General features: G+C 44.0%; 1 protein-coding gene across 3 annotated transcripts in view; it reads right to left on the bottom strand.

Moving 5' to 3' along the window:
• The window catches only part of UBE4B (ubiquitination factor E4B), a 918,898-nt gene that overhangs the window by 505,205 nt on the left and 395,382 nt on the right, over positions 1-18,311 (bottom strand). For all 3 annotated transcript variants that reach the window (XM_085609806.1, XM_085609805.1, XM_085609804.1), the window contains 5 exons: positions 16,701-16,817; positions 16,504-16,602; positions 16,195-16,308; positions 15,104-15,302; positions 4,409-4,547 (listed from right to left, as the gene is read on the bottom strand). In XM_085609806.1, coding sequence (XP_085465932.1) covers positions 4,409-4,547; positions 15,104-15,302; positions 16,195-16,308; positions 16,504-16,602; positions 16,701-16,817 — 668 coding nt within the window. The remainder of the gene's footprint in view (positions 1-4,408; positions 4,548-15,103; positions 15,303-16,194; positions 16,309-16,503; positions 16,603-16,700; positions 16,818-18,311) is intronic.

Raw genomic sequence — 18,311 nt, 5'->3', positions numbered from 1 at the left:
GTGCACACTATACCTCACTTTGGTATAGTATATACAGAGCCAGCTTCCTACAGGGCTTCCTAAGCATAACATTCTATGTCACAACAACAAGCTCAATTAAGCCTATATACGATCATCCCTATTCAATTGTATGCGAAATGCCGCACCCCCTGTGAATCTTATTAACTGGTGCAAGACACTTCAGTAGAAGCCCACAAGCTTACACAGTAAGATAAAGGCCCTCTGTATGGCTCAGACTGCTTTTCTTGTTACTTTCTCATCCCTTAAGAATGACACTCCCTTTAATAGACATGAAAAATAATACTTACCTATAGAAATCAATTAGCAGCATGCAATGTTATAGATTCACATGATGTACACACTTCTGCCATTTAGTGTTGGGTTCAGCATAATACAACGTGTTTTCTTTGAACAAATGGTTTCCGTTTTGAGAACGCTTGCACATCCTCCTATGACATCGACAATGCACTAGCACACAGAATCACCTGCGATTGTGTTTTCACCAAGGGTAATCAAATGTGCAGAGATGCAAGGCACTGTGGCGTCTGTATACTAGTAAGGAATTGCTACAGAGCTCAAAGTAGGTAATACCACCTATTCAGGTGGTTCTTTGATGGCTTTCTTCCAGAAAGGCAGGTAGGGCGCAAGTGAATTTACGGCACTACAAACTGCAAGCAGATTGTTATATGCAGGTAATGGTTTTTATTTGCAGCATGTGCTGCTAGAGATCAGAATGTTGTGCATAGACTGAAAAGCAGATCTTTAAAGAAATAAGCTGCTAACAAAGGAATGAGACGCTTGTAATAAATTAATGAGTACAGTATGGACAATCTGTGCTTTTTGGTGGACTTGAATAGCAACAATATAATGTTTTGTAAATATGTGAACTTAAGATCAGTTCCAGCTTTGTACATGTCTGCTATTGAGAAATTAACTTGGAAATACATTGTAGATTCTTTCCTTTAAGGAGAATGTGCCCTAGGGGTTACATGATTCCTGCATTTGGCATTACCATAACACTACACAATGAATTTAATAATCAATTGTGCTAGTCAACAAAACGCTGTGTAGCTTTCCAGATAGCACAAGTGTTATCTATATAGAACATGCTAACCCTTCTTACATCTGAAAGACATTTCAGTGCAAGACTATGGCTCTTGGAAAAAGGATGACAAATCAATAGATTGACTGATGTAGAAAGGCCAGACTACCTTTGGTGTAAAATGAAGATGTGGGCATAGGACTACCTTATCTTTGCAAACCTGGAAGACAGCTCCACCCCTCTACGCAGGTAAGTGAAAGCATCGTCCAATACATAAATTGTAAAGGGAAAGAAAGGAGGAAGGGGGAGAAGCAAAATAAGCAGCACTTACATTAATTTAGCGAGGACTAAAATGAGGTCCCTTGTGGAAGCCCACACTATTCACTAAAACCCACTTTTACTAAGTGCAATGAAAATTGCAGTTTTTCTGAAACAAACTGTTGAAGTGCTATTTCATGAGCAGTACATTTAGCAATTTAGCAGCAAGATGTTTCAATTTGCCAGCACAACACACTCAAGTAGTGGCTCTCCTCGCTTCATGCATTCTTGAGGCAGCTACAAATACCAAAATTCTGAGACCATAGGTGTGAAATCAGAAGACTGTGTGACTAGATTGGAATGCAGTAGCTGGCCATGGTGTCAACTGAGCCTTACTGGACACAAGGGTAGTATTCCCTGTGAACCTGCATCCCTATGACGAAGCAATCTATTTCTGAATCGAATGTTTTATGAATTTTGTTACCTACTGACAAATAAACCCTTTCCTAGTAGACCTTGGGCTCATTCGACCAGAAGAAAGGCTGTTACCGGGTTCTACAGCAATTTCACTATATCAGAAATATCTAAAGTTGCAACCCAAAGTTCAGTACACACATTAACCAGCCACTATTGTGTGGATTCAGACTCCAGCTCAAATGTTCAAGTCGGTCAGGCCTCGGAGTAATCTACTTGGGTGACGGTGGATGCCATATTTCTTTCTTGTATGCTTTTTCCACAGGGATGGGCTCGCTACTCTATTCAGTGCTCATGACTATTGAGGAGATCTCCTGGATCATAAAAAAATGTTACTTACCTGAAATAATAGCTCTCTTCTAAGGGAATCCTCATCAAAATCTTAAGTAACTCTCCCACATCTCTGGGCAAGAAAGAGTACAGCAGGTTTCCTTTTTGCACCAGCGATTCTCTTGCTTCCATGAAAATATAGTGACCTGTCACCTTTAGGGCATGATGGGACAGAAGAGGAAGAGCGAGGCAATTAAAAGGGACAGTGCAGCAGGTTTCACATTTATGTCTGTGGCATGCCCTTAATTTCCTTTTTTTCCTTTTAACAAAAGATTTCTAGAGGATATTGTTAGTCACTTGTTGATAATATGATAACATAGTGACTAACTGGTTCAATATGATTGTTTTTTTTATAATGAAAAACAAATTACATTTGACCATTTTAACCCTTAATAGACTTCAAAGACAGATTTTCTATATGTAAGCACACTTTTCTACTGAAAAGTCTTCCACATATGATGACCATAAGTACATTTAGATACATATACTTTTTGTAAAGCGCTCTGGGATTCTGAACATAGGCAGGATAATTCTCTGCACAAACCAACTCTATAAATGCGGTATCAAGAAATACCAATCGGAGAACAAATTATTTTGTAATCATTCCACCTTTCCCAAAATCAAACCCTCTGCTTTTCCTTCATTATAGTGTCTAAAGAGATTCATCCTCAGACAGCTGTGTATTTTGTTGTAAATGGAAGAAACATTTACTTCAAGAGCTTGCCTTCCCATCAAGGATGCTATCTATGTAATTATATTTTTAGTTTACTATGTGTTATTTAACTATATGTGTCTTTATAGTTTATATTTCTATAGGTCGACCACACCAAGGAGGCATAAGCACACCGTACAAGTAACTAGAGAAATCTAACACAATGACAGTTGAATAATAAGCATCGATATTTGAGATCAAAATCGAAAGGAAGAAAAAGAAGGAAGATAAAGAATGCAAGCCATAACGAGAACAGTATTATGAAATATGAATGCAAGAATGCCCATGCAATCTCAAGTAAATCTTAAACAGGAGAGTTGACAGTAGCTTCCTGAATGAAAGACGATCAAACTGGGCATTAAAAAATAGGATTATTTAATTTTCTTTGGCTATTCTGCTTTTATTACCTATTAAATTCAATCATAATATTTTGAATATTACCTAAATGTATAATACTGTACAAATTACTGCTCCATTCCAATCAACTGAATAACTATGGCCCATATATATATCAAATAATTTCCTCTCTCATACATAGATACTTTTTGATACATTAGGCCCTAGGGCCCAGATGTACGACCCGTTTTTGCATGCGCAAACAAGTTTGCGAACAGTTTGCGTATGCAAAAATCTACAGAGCCATGTACAAATCCTATTTAGTGAGTCGCAATTAGGAAGGGGCGTTCCAAGGGCGTCCCTTCCTAATTGCAACTAGCTACCACATGTAAAAATGTTTTGAGACCGCAATTACGGTCCGAAAACACTCGCAATTTACCGCCCTCTTCAAGAGGGTGGTAATGCATTCACAAATGGGAAAGGGTCCCCAGGGGACAATATTTTTTAGGGGCAGGCAGTGGTCCCCAGGGACCAAAATCTGCCCTTAAAAAATGTAACGAAAATGTTTCATTTTTAAATTTTTTTAATGCCGCCCCTTTTCTTTAAGGACAACTGGCTGCATTTAAAAAGAAAAAAGATTGATTTAAAAGCAGTCCAAGACATGGAGGTCTGCTGAGCCCAGCAGGCCACCATACCTGGGAGGGCCAGCCATTCTCAATGGGGTCGCAATTTGCAAGTGCCTTGTGAATATTGATAGGCATGCAATTTGCGATCCCATTAAGAATCGCTAACGGTGTCTTGGACACTGTTATACATGTCATTTTGCGAGTCGCAAATTGCGACTCGCAATTGAGAACAATTTGCTACCAGCAAAATGACATGGTCGTACATCTGGCCCTAAATGCCTTTTTCCAAATGGTTGGCAACACTTATTGATACAAATCAAGTTACTACATTGTCGGAATTTCTTTTTAAACAACGGGGAAGCCCTTGATTAGCCCATGGTTGCAACTTGACAACTAGTTACATCAAAGACAGCTTCCCAACCACAAATGATTATCTTGAAGGCAGCCTAGAAATGTAGTGGTGTTGTCACCTGTGGAATTCTAAGATAGAAGCTGGTGGAACCTACCTGGTACATATTTTGTACGGTCACAAATACCTCCTGGAATGTAGATATAATGTAAATATAACTGAATACCCACCTGGAATGCTTATAAACAGGTAAAAAGCTGAGGAGGTAGTCAAACAATTACCTATTGAGCTCACGGATAGCTCGTAGCCTTCGGATGTAACGTCTACAGCTGGGCAGAATGGCAAGGTGATGGGCGTGCAGAGTCAGAAAAAAGCACTCTGTAGGAAATTTTGGCTCAGTAAAAAGAGACGAATCCTGACCTAGGAAACAGGAAAGGAAAAGTTCAAAATAAAAAATGATGGCTGGTTTAATTCCAAGGAAATCGGAACAAACAAAACTGAAAAGCATAAGTGTCACTGTAATGTTTAAGGAAGCCGCTGATAAAGAACTGATCAGTGCCTCACAAGTCTATGGTACATGAAGGCTTACAGACAATAAGCTGATCACCACACTAATTTATTTCCATCATCCGTTACAGTCTAGCTCTGAAAGCCATGTGTACGTTAGGGCTAAGAGTGAAACAATTAGCACTGGGTGTCAGAGCAGCATGTGCCTCTTCTAGCCTTGAGTTTTATTTGGCATCCCGAAGGCCTAAATAAAAGTTGCATAGGACGACGGAACTTCTCTATCTCCTTGCCTGACGTTATGTTGGTTTACATAATAATTACACCCTGTATCTGAGGTTGTGATGCAACAGAGCATAATAAACCACGCTGAGAGAAAAAATTAGAAAGTTATGATATATTCAAGGTTTGATATCCAGGCACATGGACTGGCCTAATACAGTCTTGCCTTTAGATTCTCTTCCTAAACATCAGGGTGGACATAGGTAACACAGTGAATTATTTTTAATTCATTTATTTTAATGGCAAATACAAACACATATGGTCCTTTCCTGAAGGTAAAGTGGAACAGAGTCCGCAACAGAAGGGATTATGTTACTTACCCTGTTAGTATCTTTTCGTGACATGTAGTGCTGTAGATACACATGCTTTGCATACTCCTGCCATCTAGTGTTGGGTCTGGATGTGTGTAAGTTGTTTTTCGAGTCACGAGGTAGAGTGACTCCTCCGCTTAGTGATAATGTACATGGGCTCCATTGTTAGACTGTTTTCCCAAAGGCGGGTGAGAATGGCATGTACGGTAAGTAAAGAGATTTCCATGCATAGGAAAAGGTAAAGAAACTGCAAAGGTCACAGGTGTTCAGGGAGGAGGGTGGGCGCATGTGAATTAACAGCACTACATGCCAAGAACAGATGCTTACAGGGTAAGTAACAATCCATTTGAGGCATGTGTGGCTACAGATACACATGCTTTGCATAGACTGTATAGCAGTGTCCTCTAAAGCCGTGGCTAACCTGTTGATGTTGCAGTTGTTTGAAAGAGTGTACATAGCACTGCCTGGCCTATATTAGCTTGTTGGTGTGGTAGAACATCCACACAGTAATGTTTAGTGAATGTGTGTAGTGTAGACCACGTAACTGCTTTGCATATATCAGCTAGTAGTATATTGCCCAGGAAAGCCATAAAGGCCCCTATTTTGTGAGTAGAGTGTGCTTTAGAGGGTGTAGGTAAAGTCCTTTTAGCTTTAACATAACATGTCTGAATGCATTTAACTATTCACCTGGCAATGGAAGATTTGGATATGGGATTTCCTCAATGAGGGGGTCAAAAAGAAATAAAGAGCTGTTTGGGTTTGCAAGAGTCTTTAGTTCGGTCAATGTAGTACATAAGGAATCTTTTAACAACTAATATATGGAGAGCCCTGTGAGAAAGTACCATCTTTCTTGCATGGTATGCCCCCACTTTTTGCTGAATTGCTGATGTACTTTGACTGAGTGTGCCCTAGGTTCCTGCCAACCAGGTGCCCAGGGCTTGTGTTCCTTCCCTAAAACTGCATTGAAGCCTAAACCCAATTGGCATCTCTGGCCACATGTCAGCCCCTGGTAAATGGTACCCTAGGTACCCAGGGCCCTGTGACCGAGAAGCACTTATTGTGCCACCCTTAGAGGCCCTGTACCTTGACACACACACACACTACCTTTACAGGCTAAGTGTCTTGGTGCAGAACAAAACATGCCCACAAACACACTGCCCTGGCATACCTCAGTCACCCCTCTAGCTGGGTGCACTATGCCAGTGGTGTGGGTACAGGTGCATGAGCTCTGTGCCCCTACAGTACCCAGGTCCATTCCTGGGCACTGTAAGTGCAGTGCTGCCATTAAGAGTATATGGTGCTGGGAGGTTGTCATTACGAACTCCACAGCACCATGATGGCTACACTGAACACTGGGAAGTTTGGTATCAAACATCTGATGCCAGTGTGGGATTTAATGTAAAATGCAACTTAGAGTTGCCCCTTGAAACTAACCGACAACCCGTGTCCTGACTGAGAGGCTGCATAGGCTGCCACTCAGCAGACAGGTTGCTGGCCCCCTGGGTAGAGAACCATCCGCTCTCGTGGGCCTGCAACAATGCACATCCTGGGGCGAGGTGCCAAGCCTCCTCCCTCAGGATGGGCAGGGGAAGCTTCAAAGGCATGCCGCCTTTGTAAGCCTCCCCAGACCACTTGCTGTACTCAGCAACTGGTACCCACAGGTTCTGATCCCCACTCTGGCGGGAAAACCCAAGAGAGGAAAGGGGGTGTGCCAGCCTCTGCCAACCCCACCCCTCAGGTGGGGGAGGCGATGTGAAACAACTCCGGGCTCTCACCATCTTGAGGATGGGGAGCCCTACCCAATCAGGACTAGGCTCCTGCCCCCCTCCCACTGGAGAGTGGCAGGATGGGGATGTAACCACCCCAGGGAAGGGACCCATTGGTCCCTGACCTATCCCTACCTGTAACGCCCCTACATTTAGTATTTAGGGGCACCCTGAACCTTCCTTCCTCAGATCCCGATTCCGAAACAAGAAGAACAAGAAGAAAGAAGACCTGCCGTGCAGCTGCTAACAAGAGGACGCAACCAACTTACTTGTCCCCAGCCCTGCCGGCCTGTCAACCCTCGAACCTGCTTATGCTTAACCCCGGCGTCTACAGTGGTCTGCAACCTCGGAAACCCCGGAGGACCTGACTGCCTTGTTCATCTAAAGACTGGGACTCCCACGAGCAGTGGTTCTGCTCAAACAAGCAACAACCCCTGGTGCCAGCCAGGAACCACGAATTCAGCACACTCTGCACCCGCCGACCCCGGCCTGTGCCTGAGTGAACAAAGACCAATGAGGAAGTCCCCCCGGCGACTGTGACCAAGAATCCAGCACCCAAGGACCCTCCTCGACGCTCCTGACGACGTCTGCAGCCTCAACTCCAGGGACTCCCCCAACCGCGACCAGCAGAGGGCAAGATTTCCCGATGCCAAAAGACACCCATGCACCCAGAGCCCTGCGGCCCCCTGTGTCCAGCTCCTGGGTGCCTGCCTAACCTACAGTTTACCAACTTATCTCTCGAAGTAGTGGTCGCACCTGAAGAATCTCCGTCCCCGAGCTTGCAGCCTTTGTTCATCTTACAGCTTTTCCATTGAAATACATTGGACACCCGACGGCCCAAAAGCACCCTGCCACCCGAGTGCCCCTGGAAGTGCAGCATCTGTCTTATTCTACCTCCCCACTTGCCCTGTGTAAGTGACCAGGAGCTCAGCTCCCACAGCTGCATGGCCTGCCTGCTAGCAGCCACCAACCAAAGGCCCCCTGACCGCCATAGGCTAACATTGGGCCTACTCTCTCTGTACCCGGCTGCCCCTGTGCCGCTGAGGGTGTAACAACTGTACCTACCTGATCCCGGGAGACCCCCCCCCCCGAGTCTGACCCCAAAACCTTAACTCTGCCAGTCGAGTACTTACCATAAAGTCGCTAACTCACTTTATCTCCATAGGGCAACATTGACTGGTTTTCACTTGGAAATTCTTCTAAGTGTCGAGTTTTGAAACATTAAAATATTCAGTAAAAGTCACCCGATCAACGAAAACGAAATTACTCACCTGTTAGTCAGTGCTGGATCTTGGTGCCCAGCACTGACCCAGAAAAGTAATTACAACTGTGATTCCGATAACCAAACTTTCCTCCATCGGATAACAGTGCCTGGTTTTTGCCAGAAATTCTTAATAGTGTCGATTTTTGAATCATACAAATATTCCTTAAAAATCGCCTATGTAACAAAAACGATTTCTTTCAACTGTTTACAGGAGATGCACCAGGGCTGAATCCAGGATCCAGCCCTGAGTAAGAAAAACCTATGCAAAGTAATTGATATTGCATTTACTTAAAAATTCCCATTGAGCTCAATGTTATAATTGTGTTTAACTTGTGTTGTCTATTGCAACAACTGTAACTATTGCATTTAAATGTCTATTGCTTATTGAAACTATTCAACTAGAGTATTTCATTCTGAGAAAGTATTTTGATACCTACTTGTGGTTCTAAAATAAAACAACTATATATTTTTATATACAAAACAATTGGCCTAGAGTTCAGTTCTTGAGTGTGTGAGACCATTTGCTGACTGAGTGTGTACAACAAATGCTTTACACTGTCCTCTGATACTGCCTTACTGCTAGACCAAGCTACCACTTTACAGAGTAAGGTTATATCCAACTTTAACCTCTGCCAACCTCTGGGGACTGTGGACTCTGTTTACACTGAACCTTACTTTGGTGCAGTATATACAGAGCCACTTTCTGACAAGCCCTTTCTGCAATGGAGTATGGTTGAGGAAAGAACACAGGTTACTCAACTGATTAAGGTGAAAATAGGAGACCACCTTTGGAAGGAATTTGGGGTTGGTGCAAAGGATCCTCCCCCCCCCCCTCCCCCAACCTCTATGGAGCTGGGAGAAAGGCTCTTCTAAGGTTAGTGCCTGGAGCTCACTAACACATCGGAGTGAATTGATGGCAACTCAAAAAGCGATCTTCCAAGATAGATACTGAAGGGAGAAGTTGTGTCGTGGTTCAAAAGGTGGACCCATAAGTCTTGTGAAAACAATGCTAAGAGTCCAGGTAGGAGTAGGAGAAACCTGGGGTGGAATCACTCTCTTTAGACCTTCTAGAAAGGCTTTGATGACTGGTATTTTGAACAAAGATAGGTGTTGTCTATTCTGCAGATATGCAGCCACTGCACCCAGATGTAACCTTATGGGTGTGAATGCAAGACCAGAGAGTTGCAGATGTAGAACGTAACAATGTTTTGTATTGTAACATCAAATGTATTGATACTCTTATTATGACAGCAATAGACAAATCTTTTCCATTTAGCTGCATAGAATGTTCTATGAGAAGTCCTGCAAGCTTCTATGAGGATGGTCATACATTCAGATGGGAGACGGAGATAACAGAATTCTAAGGTATGTACTGGGCACTGGTCAAAAATATAATAATAATACAGATGCTTGTAGAGCGCGAACAACTACCTCTCGAGGAGGTGTCCCGGCGCTAAGAGAGTGCATTCAACTGGGAGAAGCTAGGTGAGATGGTGTAAGTTTATTGCACAAAAAGCCAGGTCTTTAAGAGCTTCTTAAAACTTGCTTCTGTTGAGGCAGACTGAATAGCCAGAGGCAGGGCGTTCCAAAGTTTTGCTGTGCCTGCTGAGAAAGATCTGCCCCCAAGTCTGGCCTTCCTAACTCGTGGAATGGTTAGCTGAAGCCGAGAATTAGAGCGTAGATGTCTCTCCTGGTGGTAACGGGGGAGTCTGAGTTTTAAGTAAGTAGGGCAGGTACCTTTCAGAGCTCTAAACGCCAAGGTAAGAGCTTTGAATTTTACTCGGCTTGCTATTGGAAGCCAGTGCAGTTCGCGCAGGTGCGGAGAGATATGATGTCTGAAAGGGATTGGTTTTATTAATCTCGCAGCCACATTCTGCACGATCTGTAAGCGCTGCACCAAATATTTGGGCAGGCCAAGGTAAAGGCCATTTGCATAGTCCAGTCTGGACGTGATCGTTGCATGTACCACCATCTTGCGACATTCAGCAGGTAGGAGAGTCAGAAATTTCCGGAGGTTCTTGAGTTTGTGAAAACATCCAGTAGTAACCTGCTGAACGTGCGAAGAAAAAGAGAGATTCACGTCCCATCTTACTCCCAGGTTCTTCGCATTGGTACCAGGGGCTGGGGCAGGACCCATTTCGGAGGGCCACCATAGGGCTGAAGGACGATGCGTATTTTTCCCAAAAAATAGAACCTCTGTTTTGGATGCATTCAGCTTAAGTTTGTTGGTATTCATCCACTTGGCCACATCTTGAAGGCAGCCCCTTATTTGTCTAAAAGCTGTCTCTGATACCTCAACATAGGGAAAAACTAGTTGTGTGTCGTCGGCATATGAGATTGCCTTGACCCCCCATTTGGCAATCAGGGTGAAAAGAGGGGCTAGATAGACATTAAAAAGGAGCGGGCTGAGTGCCGACCCCTGGGGGACGCCGCACCACAGGCGTTTTGGTTTGGAGGAGAAGGCACCCAGTGCGATTTTCTGAGAGCGATCTGTTAGATAGGATTGAAGCCAAAGCAGTGCCTTGTCCTCCAAGCCCGAGTCCTGCATCCTTGCCATTAGTCTTGCGTGGTCCACCGTATCGAAAGCGGCCGAAAGATCCAGGAGCACCAGCATAGCTGATGCCCCTGTGTCTAAAGCCCATCTAATCGACTCGGCAACCTCAATGAGGGCCGTTTCGGTGCTAAACCCAGTCCTGAAACCTGATTGTGTTTCGTGTAGGGTTCCGTTTTTCCCGATAAAACTGTTCAGTTGACGCTGAATCAGTTTTTCGAGCATTTTTCCCGGAGCGGCAAAGCAGGGAGATGGGACGGAGGTTGCTCAAGTCGTCGGAGGCACCACTAGGCTTTTTCTTTAGGGGGAGAAGTGTGGCATGTTTCCAGCAATCTGGGAACGTGCCAGTTACAATGGATGTTTTCCATATATGAAGGAGTGGATCTACAATCGCATCCGACATCATTTTCCAAAGTTTTGGTGGGCAGGGATCGTCCGGGGCTCCTGATTTGCATTTATTTAATTCGTTCAGCGCCTCATCGCGAGAGATGAGACGGAATTGTGTTAGGGGGAGGGGGGGTAAGCCTTTTATTTCTGTGTCTGCCATTGTTGTATGCACCGGGGTAGAGAAGGACTCATAAACCTGAGCGATTTTTTTATCAAAAAAATCTGAGATGTCCTCACAGAGTCTCTCTGATATGGTAATCTCAGTCTCGATGGCCCTCGGTTTGAGGAAGGATTGAACAATCTTAAATACTTCCTTACTAGATTGTTCGGCTTGTTGAATAGAGGTCGCATAAAATGATTTTTTAGCTTTTTTTATGGATCGATATAGACCTCGGAGGGCTTTTTTGTAGCGAGTTTAAAGGCGCTCCAGGCGCTCCAGCTTTTTGCAATTGCTTTTTATTGCCATCAGCTCAGTGGAGAACCAGGGGGCGGTAGGAGATTCTCTTCGAGATGTAGCAATTTTGGCAGGAGCAATGGATTCCACTGTGCTACCTATCCAGTGGTTCAGCATCATTGCATCAGCGTTAGCGTCTGAAGTCAGTTGGGGAGGGGGGCCGCTGCCAGCGCCGGGCATAGGGTATCCTCAGATATTTTATCCCATTTCCTACGCATGTACGAGCGTTTGCCTGATTTCTGAGAGTAGGATGGGAGGGAGATGGAGAAGGGAATTAGGAAATGATTTGTCCATACTAATGGTAGTGGTGGGAGAGTTGTAGAATCCCGTATGTTGGAGAAAATGAGGTCTAGCATGTGGCCAGCCCGGTGCGTCGGTCCTGAGGTAATCTGGGTAAGATTGGCAGCTTGCAACGTTGCAATGAGTTGAGTGGTCTGGGGGCAGTCAGGCCTATCCGCATGGACATTGAAGTCGCCCACTGCAATAAAGTGTGGGTGAGCTAGGGAGCTTAGGGTAATTAAATCCAGAAGTTCATCGGTGCGTGAGGAGGGGCAATCCGGGGGTCTATAGATAATCAAGCCAGCTAGAGATAGCTGGGGGTTAATTTGAAAGCAGAAGTGAAGCCCTTCTACGCCTGGGATGGTGGTAGGAACCGAGGACGTTAGAGTGAGTGTGTCCTTGAAAATAATTGCCACTCCGCCGCCTCTTCTGTCATCCTCTCTATTTGAAAAACTTAATTTATATCCCGGAGGTGTTGCCATAGGGATCGAAGCCATGTTATCTATGTTTAGCCAGGTTTCTGTAAGGAACAAGGCATCCCATTTAGACTCCATAATGGGTAGGCTAATGTCGTTGGCATGCTTGGGGAGAGATCTACAGTTCAACAGTGCTGATCTGAACAGAATGGGGGGGGGGATTTGTAACAGTCGGGCGAAATGATGTTTTAGCGCATGTCTTTGATAGAGGCGGGGCGATGTCCAGTAAATTGCTGCACCTCTGACAGGAGGATGGTAGATCCGACTGGGCCAGATCGAGTCTAGTCGCCTGACAAGGTTTCGCCGTGTCCAGCGCCAATAGGTCCTCACGGGTCATGACTATCCTTTTTGTGTGGGGCATTATACCGGCAGCGTGGCTAGAGCTGTGCGCAGTCGGGTCGCGGACGGGCGCAGACGGGCTTGCCTTAGGCACGCCTTCGGCGCGCAATCGGCGCGCCCGCTGCGCTCGTCCGCTGCGCTTCCGTAAGATACACATTTTATATATTGTGGAGGGGGCGTGGCCTAAGGTTGGTGGGCGTGGCCGCAGTAATTCCTCACCGATGGCGTCAGCCGAGGAGTGCACTGGGCGAGTGGTGAGTAGGATCCTTAGTTCGTTAAAAAAGCACAGTGTCACACGAAATGCAGGTTAAAAGTTTTAAAATCACACCAAGATTTAGACCATTTCTCCTGGCTTTCCGCCTCAGGAGATGAGCAGTACTCTGTTCACGCTAGCAAGTCAGTGCGCCTAAATACTGGGTGGAGGGGGCGTGGCCTAAGGTTGGTGGGCGTGGCCGCAGTGATTCCCCACCGATGGCGTCAGCCGAGGAGTACACTGGGCGAGTGGTGAGTAGGATCCTTAGTTCGTTAAAAAAGCACAGTATCACACGAAATGCAGGTTAAAAGTTTTAAAATCACACCAAGATTTAGACCATTTCTCCCGGCTTTCCGCCTCAGGAGATGAGCAGTACTCTGTTCGCGCTAGCAAGTCAGCGCGCCTAAATACTGGGTGGAGGGGGCGTGGCCTAAGGTTGGTGGGCGTGGCCGCAGTGATTCCCCACCGATGGCGTCAGCCGAGGAGTGCACTGGGCGAGTGGCGAGTAGGATCCTTAGTTCGTTAAAAAAGCACAGTATCACACGAAATGCAGGTTAAAAGTTCCCCAGCTACACAGTAACTTCACTGAAACATATGGTGTTCGGTATCAAACACCTCATATTAATAAACCCATACTTATTCCAATGATGGATTTAGTAATACCTGCACCCAGAGGGCACCTTAGAGGTGCCCCCTGAAAATCTACTAACTACTGGTGTGCTGACTGACTGGCCCATCAAGACATTCAGATGGGCATTGATTGAATGAAGGCTTCCTCTCGCTCTTTAGATCTCCCAGATTTTACGCAAAGGACACCCTGTGCCTATTTCTCTCTTCCTGACCATAAGGATAGTCTTCTTTCTGGTCCTTCAAAGTGCACCAGAAGAGATCCTGCAAGATTTACACCTGTCAGGAATGTGGAATGCATCATGCAGAAAATATACAGATCTTAGGGCCTGGGTTTAGCCATCTTGCTGCTAAAAGCAAGATAACTCACAAAAAGCGATGCCATTTTTGAGAAATGGAAAAATAAATCTGCGAGGAAACAAATAAATGAAGAGGTCAAGGAAAACCGGTTTAAAGAAGATTAAAGAAAGCTAGGCAATACATACTTAGATTTTCCTGGAAGAAGTGCTTCAGGATCCCGCCTGTGAAAAAGAATACTCTGTGCTTAAGATTATAAATAGATGTACTGATGCACTTTGCTTGGATGATGGTAATTATACATGAACTGTACTTTGTTTTTGATCTCCTTTGTCTGTTTAATAAAAATATATATTTTTAAAAAATAAGTTTATAAATAGATGTCCTCCAAGGGAGAAATTGCTTTCTCCTTCCACACACTACACCAAGATCACCTGCTCGCAGGAACTAATGTCAAGGTGGTTTTATGTGTGGTAACACAATGGTTTTATAGCACTGAATATGGAGGCCAGTTTGCAAATGTATGGATGGTCGAATGCTTTAGAAAACCATATCATTCTGTTAACTTTAGTCCAAATATCTAGTTACCTAGTTAAAGCAAGGATCACATAGATGATGAATAGTCACATGATAATGACTCCCTGGACCACTAAGCCTTTCAGCTTGTAACCTGCAACTTAGGATGGAGTTAGCATGGTTAGCTATATGGGACATTGAATTCAGTTGTATGACTGGGTTCAGAAGTTTACTTTAGTATTCTAGTTATTGTAATTTAAAGTTTAATAAAACTGTAATTGTTTACGGACAAAAAAAATGCTCAAATCAAGGAGCAAGTGCTGGAGAATGTAGAAGTCAAATCGACAACTTGGCCACCCGCCGCCCACCACCACCACCACGCCCACCACCATGCCCACGTCCACCACCATGCCCACGTCCACCACCACCACCACATCCACCACCACCACAACATCCACCACCACAACATCCACCACCACCACCACAACATCCACCACCACCACCACAACATCCACCACCACCACGCCCACCCCCACCACGCCCATCCCCACCACGCCCACCCCCACCACGCCCACCCCCACCACGCCCACCCCCACCACGCCCACCCCCACCACGCCCCCCCCCACCACATTACAACACATGTTCCAGGAGTGTTCTAGACTGTACTCACCTAGATTAGCCACCCAACTAGCCATATCCTCCATGCTCGCCTTCACACGGGTTTCATCAATGGGGACAGTGATGCGGCACCGGGGGTGAAAAATGTACATGGGATCAACAGTCTCTAGCTTGATCTTGGTGCTCAACTGCTGCAACACCCACAAGAAGTTGAGCATGAAGCCATCCGTGGACACTAAACGATCATCAGTCTGCAGCAGAGGAAGAAACAAATAATGAGACTGCAAGCTCTGGTGTTTCAATATTTACTTTCATGTAATCAGGCCTCCCTTACTCCAAAACAGCTGAACTAATTTATAAAACAGCTTGTAAAATGGTACATAAAATATTGAGTATTAAGAATAGAAGAATTAAGTGAACCAGAAAACACATTTTAGGCAACCAAGATCGAGAGGCCACATTCGATTGCCGACAAATCATTTTTTCCCCTTATGATCAAGTAAACAAATGGTACAAAGACAAATTGCAGCACTGAAAAGTTGTAGGAAATGTCCTAAGTAAGTTAATGATGCTAACCTACCAATTAAATCTCATAATGCACTGACCCTGAGCTCGGAGCATCCCTAGAGCTATCCAGCAAAAATCTAAAGCGCAACAAAAGACATTTTGATGTGTGAAGTCATCTAAACCAAAGCGCTGCTTGAATTTTGATCTCTACATACATTTACTGAAGTTCTTTTACTTATATTTCTGTACAATACAAGTTCTTAGCCTATTTAAAGTCTGCAAAAGGAGAACGGTCTGCAGGGAGCAACACAGGAACTAGATTGTCACATAACATAACACAGCGCACATACTGAAGAGGCTTAACAAGGTGAGGGTTAGTGTGTTCCTCTCAGGCAGCTAGAACTGCCTCCAAAAAAAAGGTGCTGCCCTCCCTCCAGTATGAAAAGATCTGTATGAAGCAAGGGACCCCTAAACAGTAGAAAGGACAATTTCAAAAGCTGTTTCTCATTTCGATGCTTGAGAACATTTAAAAAGAGATTGTAGAAAGGTCAAGGTATGTGGTTTTCTACTCAGAACCAGAACATTTTCTTTAGGCTGATATAAAAACTCTTTCAGAAGACAATTTGCAATCCTTACCTGCATTTGTGACTTCTTAAGATTACTATTGACCACAGCCGCCATGTAGCTGAGGGCAGCTTCCCTTGTCTCACTATTGAGCAGGATACAGTGCAGGATCTTGAAATGTTCTTGCTGCAATTATTAATGTACAAAAAGCTTATAGAAAGGGCAGCTATCACTTAAAACAAAGTACTAATGCTCTGTAGAATTAGAGAGAAGAAAACGATTTTACAAAAAGCATGCCATAATTACTAATGATTAAATAAGCAACTCTATCCAGGAAACCACGCAGAATAAACCAGAGCACTTATTTAATAGACCACATACCCGTGCAGATTCAAGGTGGTGCTGTAAGGACTGGCTCACAACGCGTGTGTTGTCTAGGGTAATGGTTGGACCCGAAAAATATTTTTCAACCACTTTAGTCTAGAATTGCAATTAAAAAAAAACAGTAGGGGTAAGTCAAAAACAGTTTTTACATCTTCCCCTGGAAGAGTAAGGTGCACAGCAGCATCAGCACTTACGTCATCCTCCGCAAAAACTGAGAGACTGAAGAAAGATCCTAGATATGACAATCTCTGAAGCTCCCGGCCAGAACCTGCACTCAGTGATTTGGGTAACCACAATGGTAATGAGGTAACCTGCAGAACAAAGAAGCAGGCACAGAGATAGTTAAATGCAATCCCAACATTTCCCATTGCATCACACTACTATGCTGGAACCATGTTATTTATGGGGTATGCTTGCCTTCCTTCTTATTCTTCATTCTGTCAGAAACAGCATTGTGCCAAATTGGCAAGATATTAATAAAAACATTCCAAAACAATGCTTAAAAAATGGAAACTAATAGGAACAAATGAAAATTATAATCAGGCATACAAAACATATAAAATATACTTATCAATGGCAACAATTATACAGTTTAAAATGTCATTCAATAATAAAAAACGCAATTACTACTCCTTTGGACTCAGCTAGCCTTTTACAAGCTGCTCCACAATATCTAAACACCATCAATAAAAACCCAAGGCTTGTCACTATTCATGCACAAAGGCTTGTTACTATTTAGGTTTTATGGCAGGTGTGAATATCAGAATGTGAAAAATGTGGGGTGCAATAAATACCTCAGCTCTTGTTCCAGGTTTTTGCAAATATAGAATATGTGCAGTAGATTTTCCTTTGATGACTGACAACATGCAATGCCATCAACTATTCCCAAAGACTTTTCCAATGCTGTTCACGTTCACCCAGGGACAATTGGAGGAAGTGTAAGCAGCAAGCGTTATGCCTGAGTGACCGGCCAATCACGTGTTACCAATAAACCCCAGATATAGCCTAACTTCATATGAGATTTCCGCATGGAATGCATCTTTTTTTTTTAATATGAAATCCGACCAAATCCAAAAGACTAGATTTAATCACAAACTGATTGGCACTTGCCTTTTACAGATGGAAGGCATTGCAGACTCCAAACCCCAGTCAACTCCAAATCTTTTAGCACACAATTTAAGAAGCAGGGACAAGGGATTGTCACTACCAAACTAATACCAAAGATACTGCTTCAATATAACCTTTAGAGCTTCTCTCATGTAACAGCATATATCTATATCTTGCTTACTCAAACCACATTCTAAATTCAAATGGGTCCCAATGGTAGAGTTTGGGACAGCGAAAACATTTCATAACGTATCACATTGTGCCTTATGACGAAACCATGAAAAATTTCCAGGAAAGTCGTTTGTTCTTTATGTTAATGACAGCAAACGTTTCCATCTAATTACTTCCATTATAGGTATGGCAGTTGGACTTTGCAGCTTTAAATACAAACTGCAATGCACAAAGATCAAGTGTGAACACTTATTCTCGAGGCTGGCTAAATGGCACTGAGCAGTGCTCAGCACTGAGAAATAAGTGCTGAGGCCCTTGTGAGGGGGCCACTGCTGCTTGGACCACCCACTGCGCCTGCCAGCACTGCCAATAACAGTACCCACACAACTATTAACCATCACACCCTACAAGTGTGAAAGATCAGACTGTTCCCAGCCCCCAAAGCTATTAGAATGGCTTGCTTGGCAGGTTTTAGTCATTTTAGTGTAAACTGAATTATTAAACAACTGTTGTGCTCATATCCAAAC

This window comes from Triturus cristatus, chromosome 1_2 (genome assembly GCF_964204655.1).
Source record: "Triturus cristatus chromosome 1_2, aTriCri1.1, whole genome shotgun sequence".
NCBI lineage: Eukaryota > Metazoa > Chordata > Amphibia > Caudata > Salamandridae > Triturus > Triturus cristatus.
Note: the sequence above shows the minus strand (reverse complement) of the source record. Positions and strands in the feature narration are given on the sequence as shown.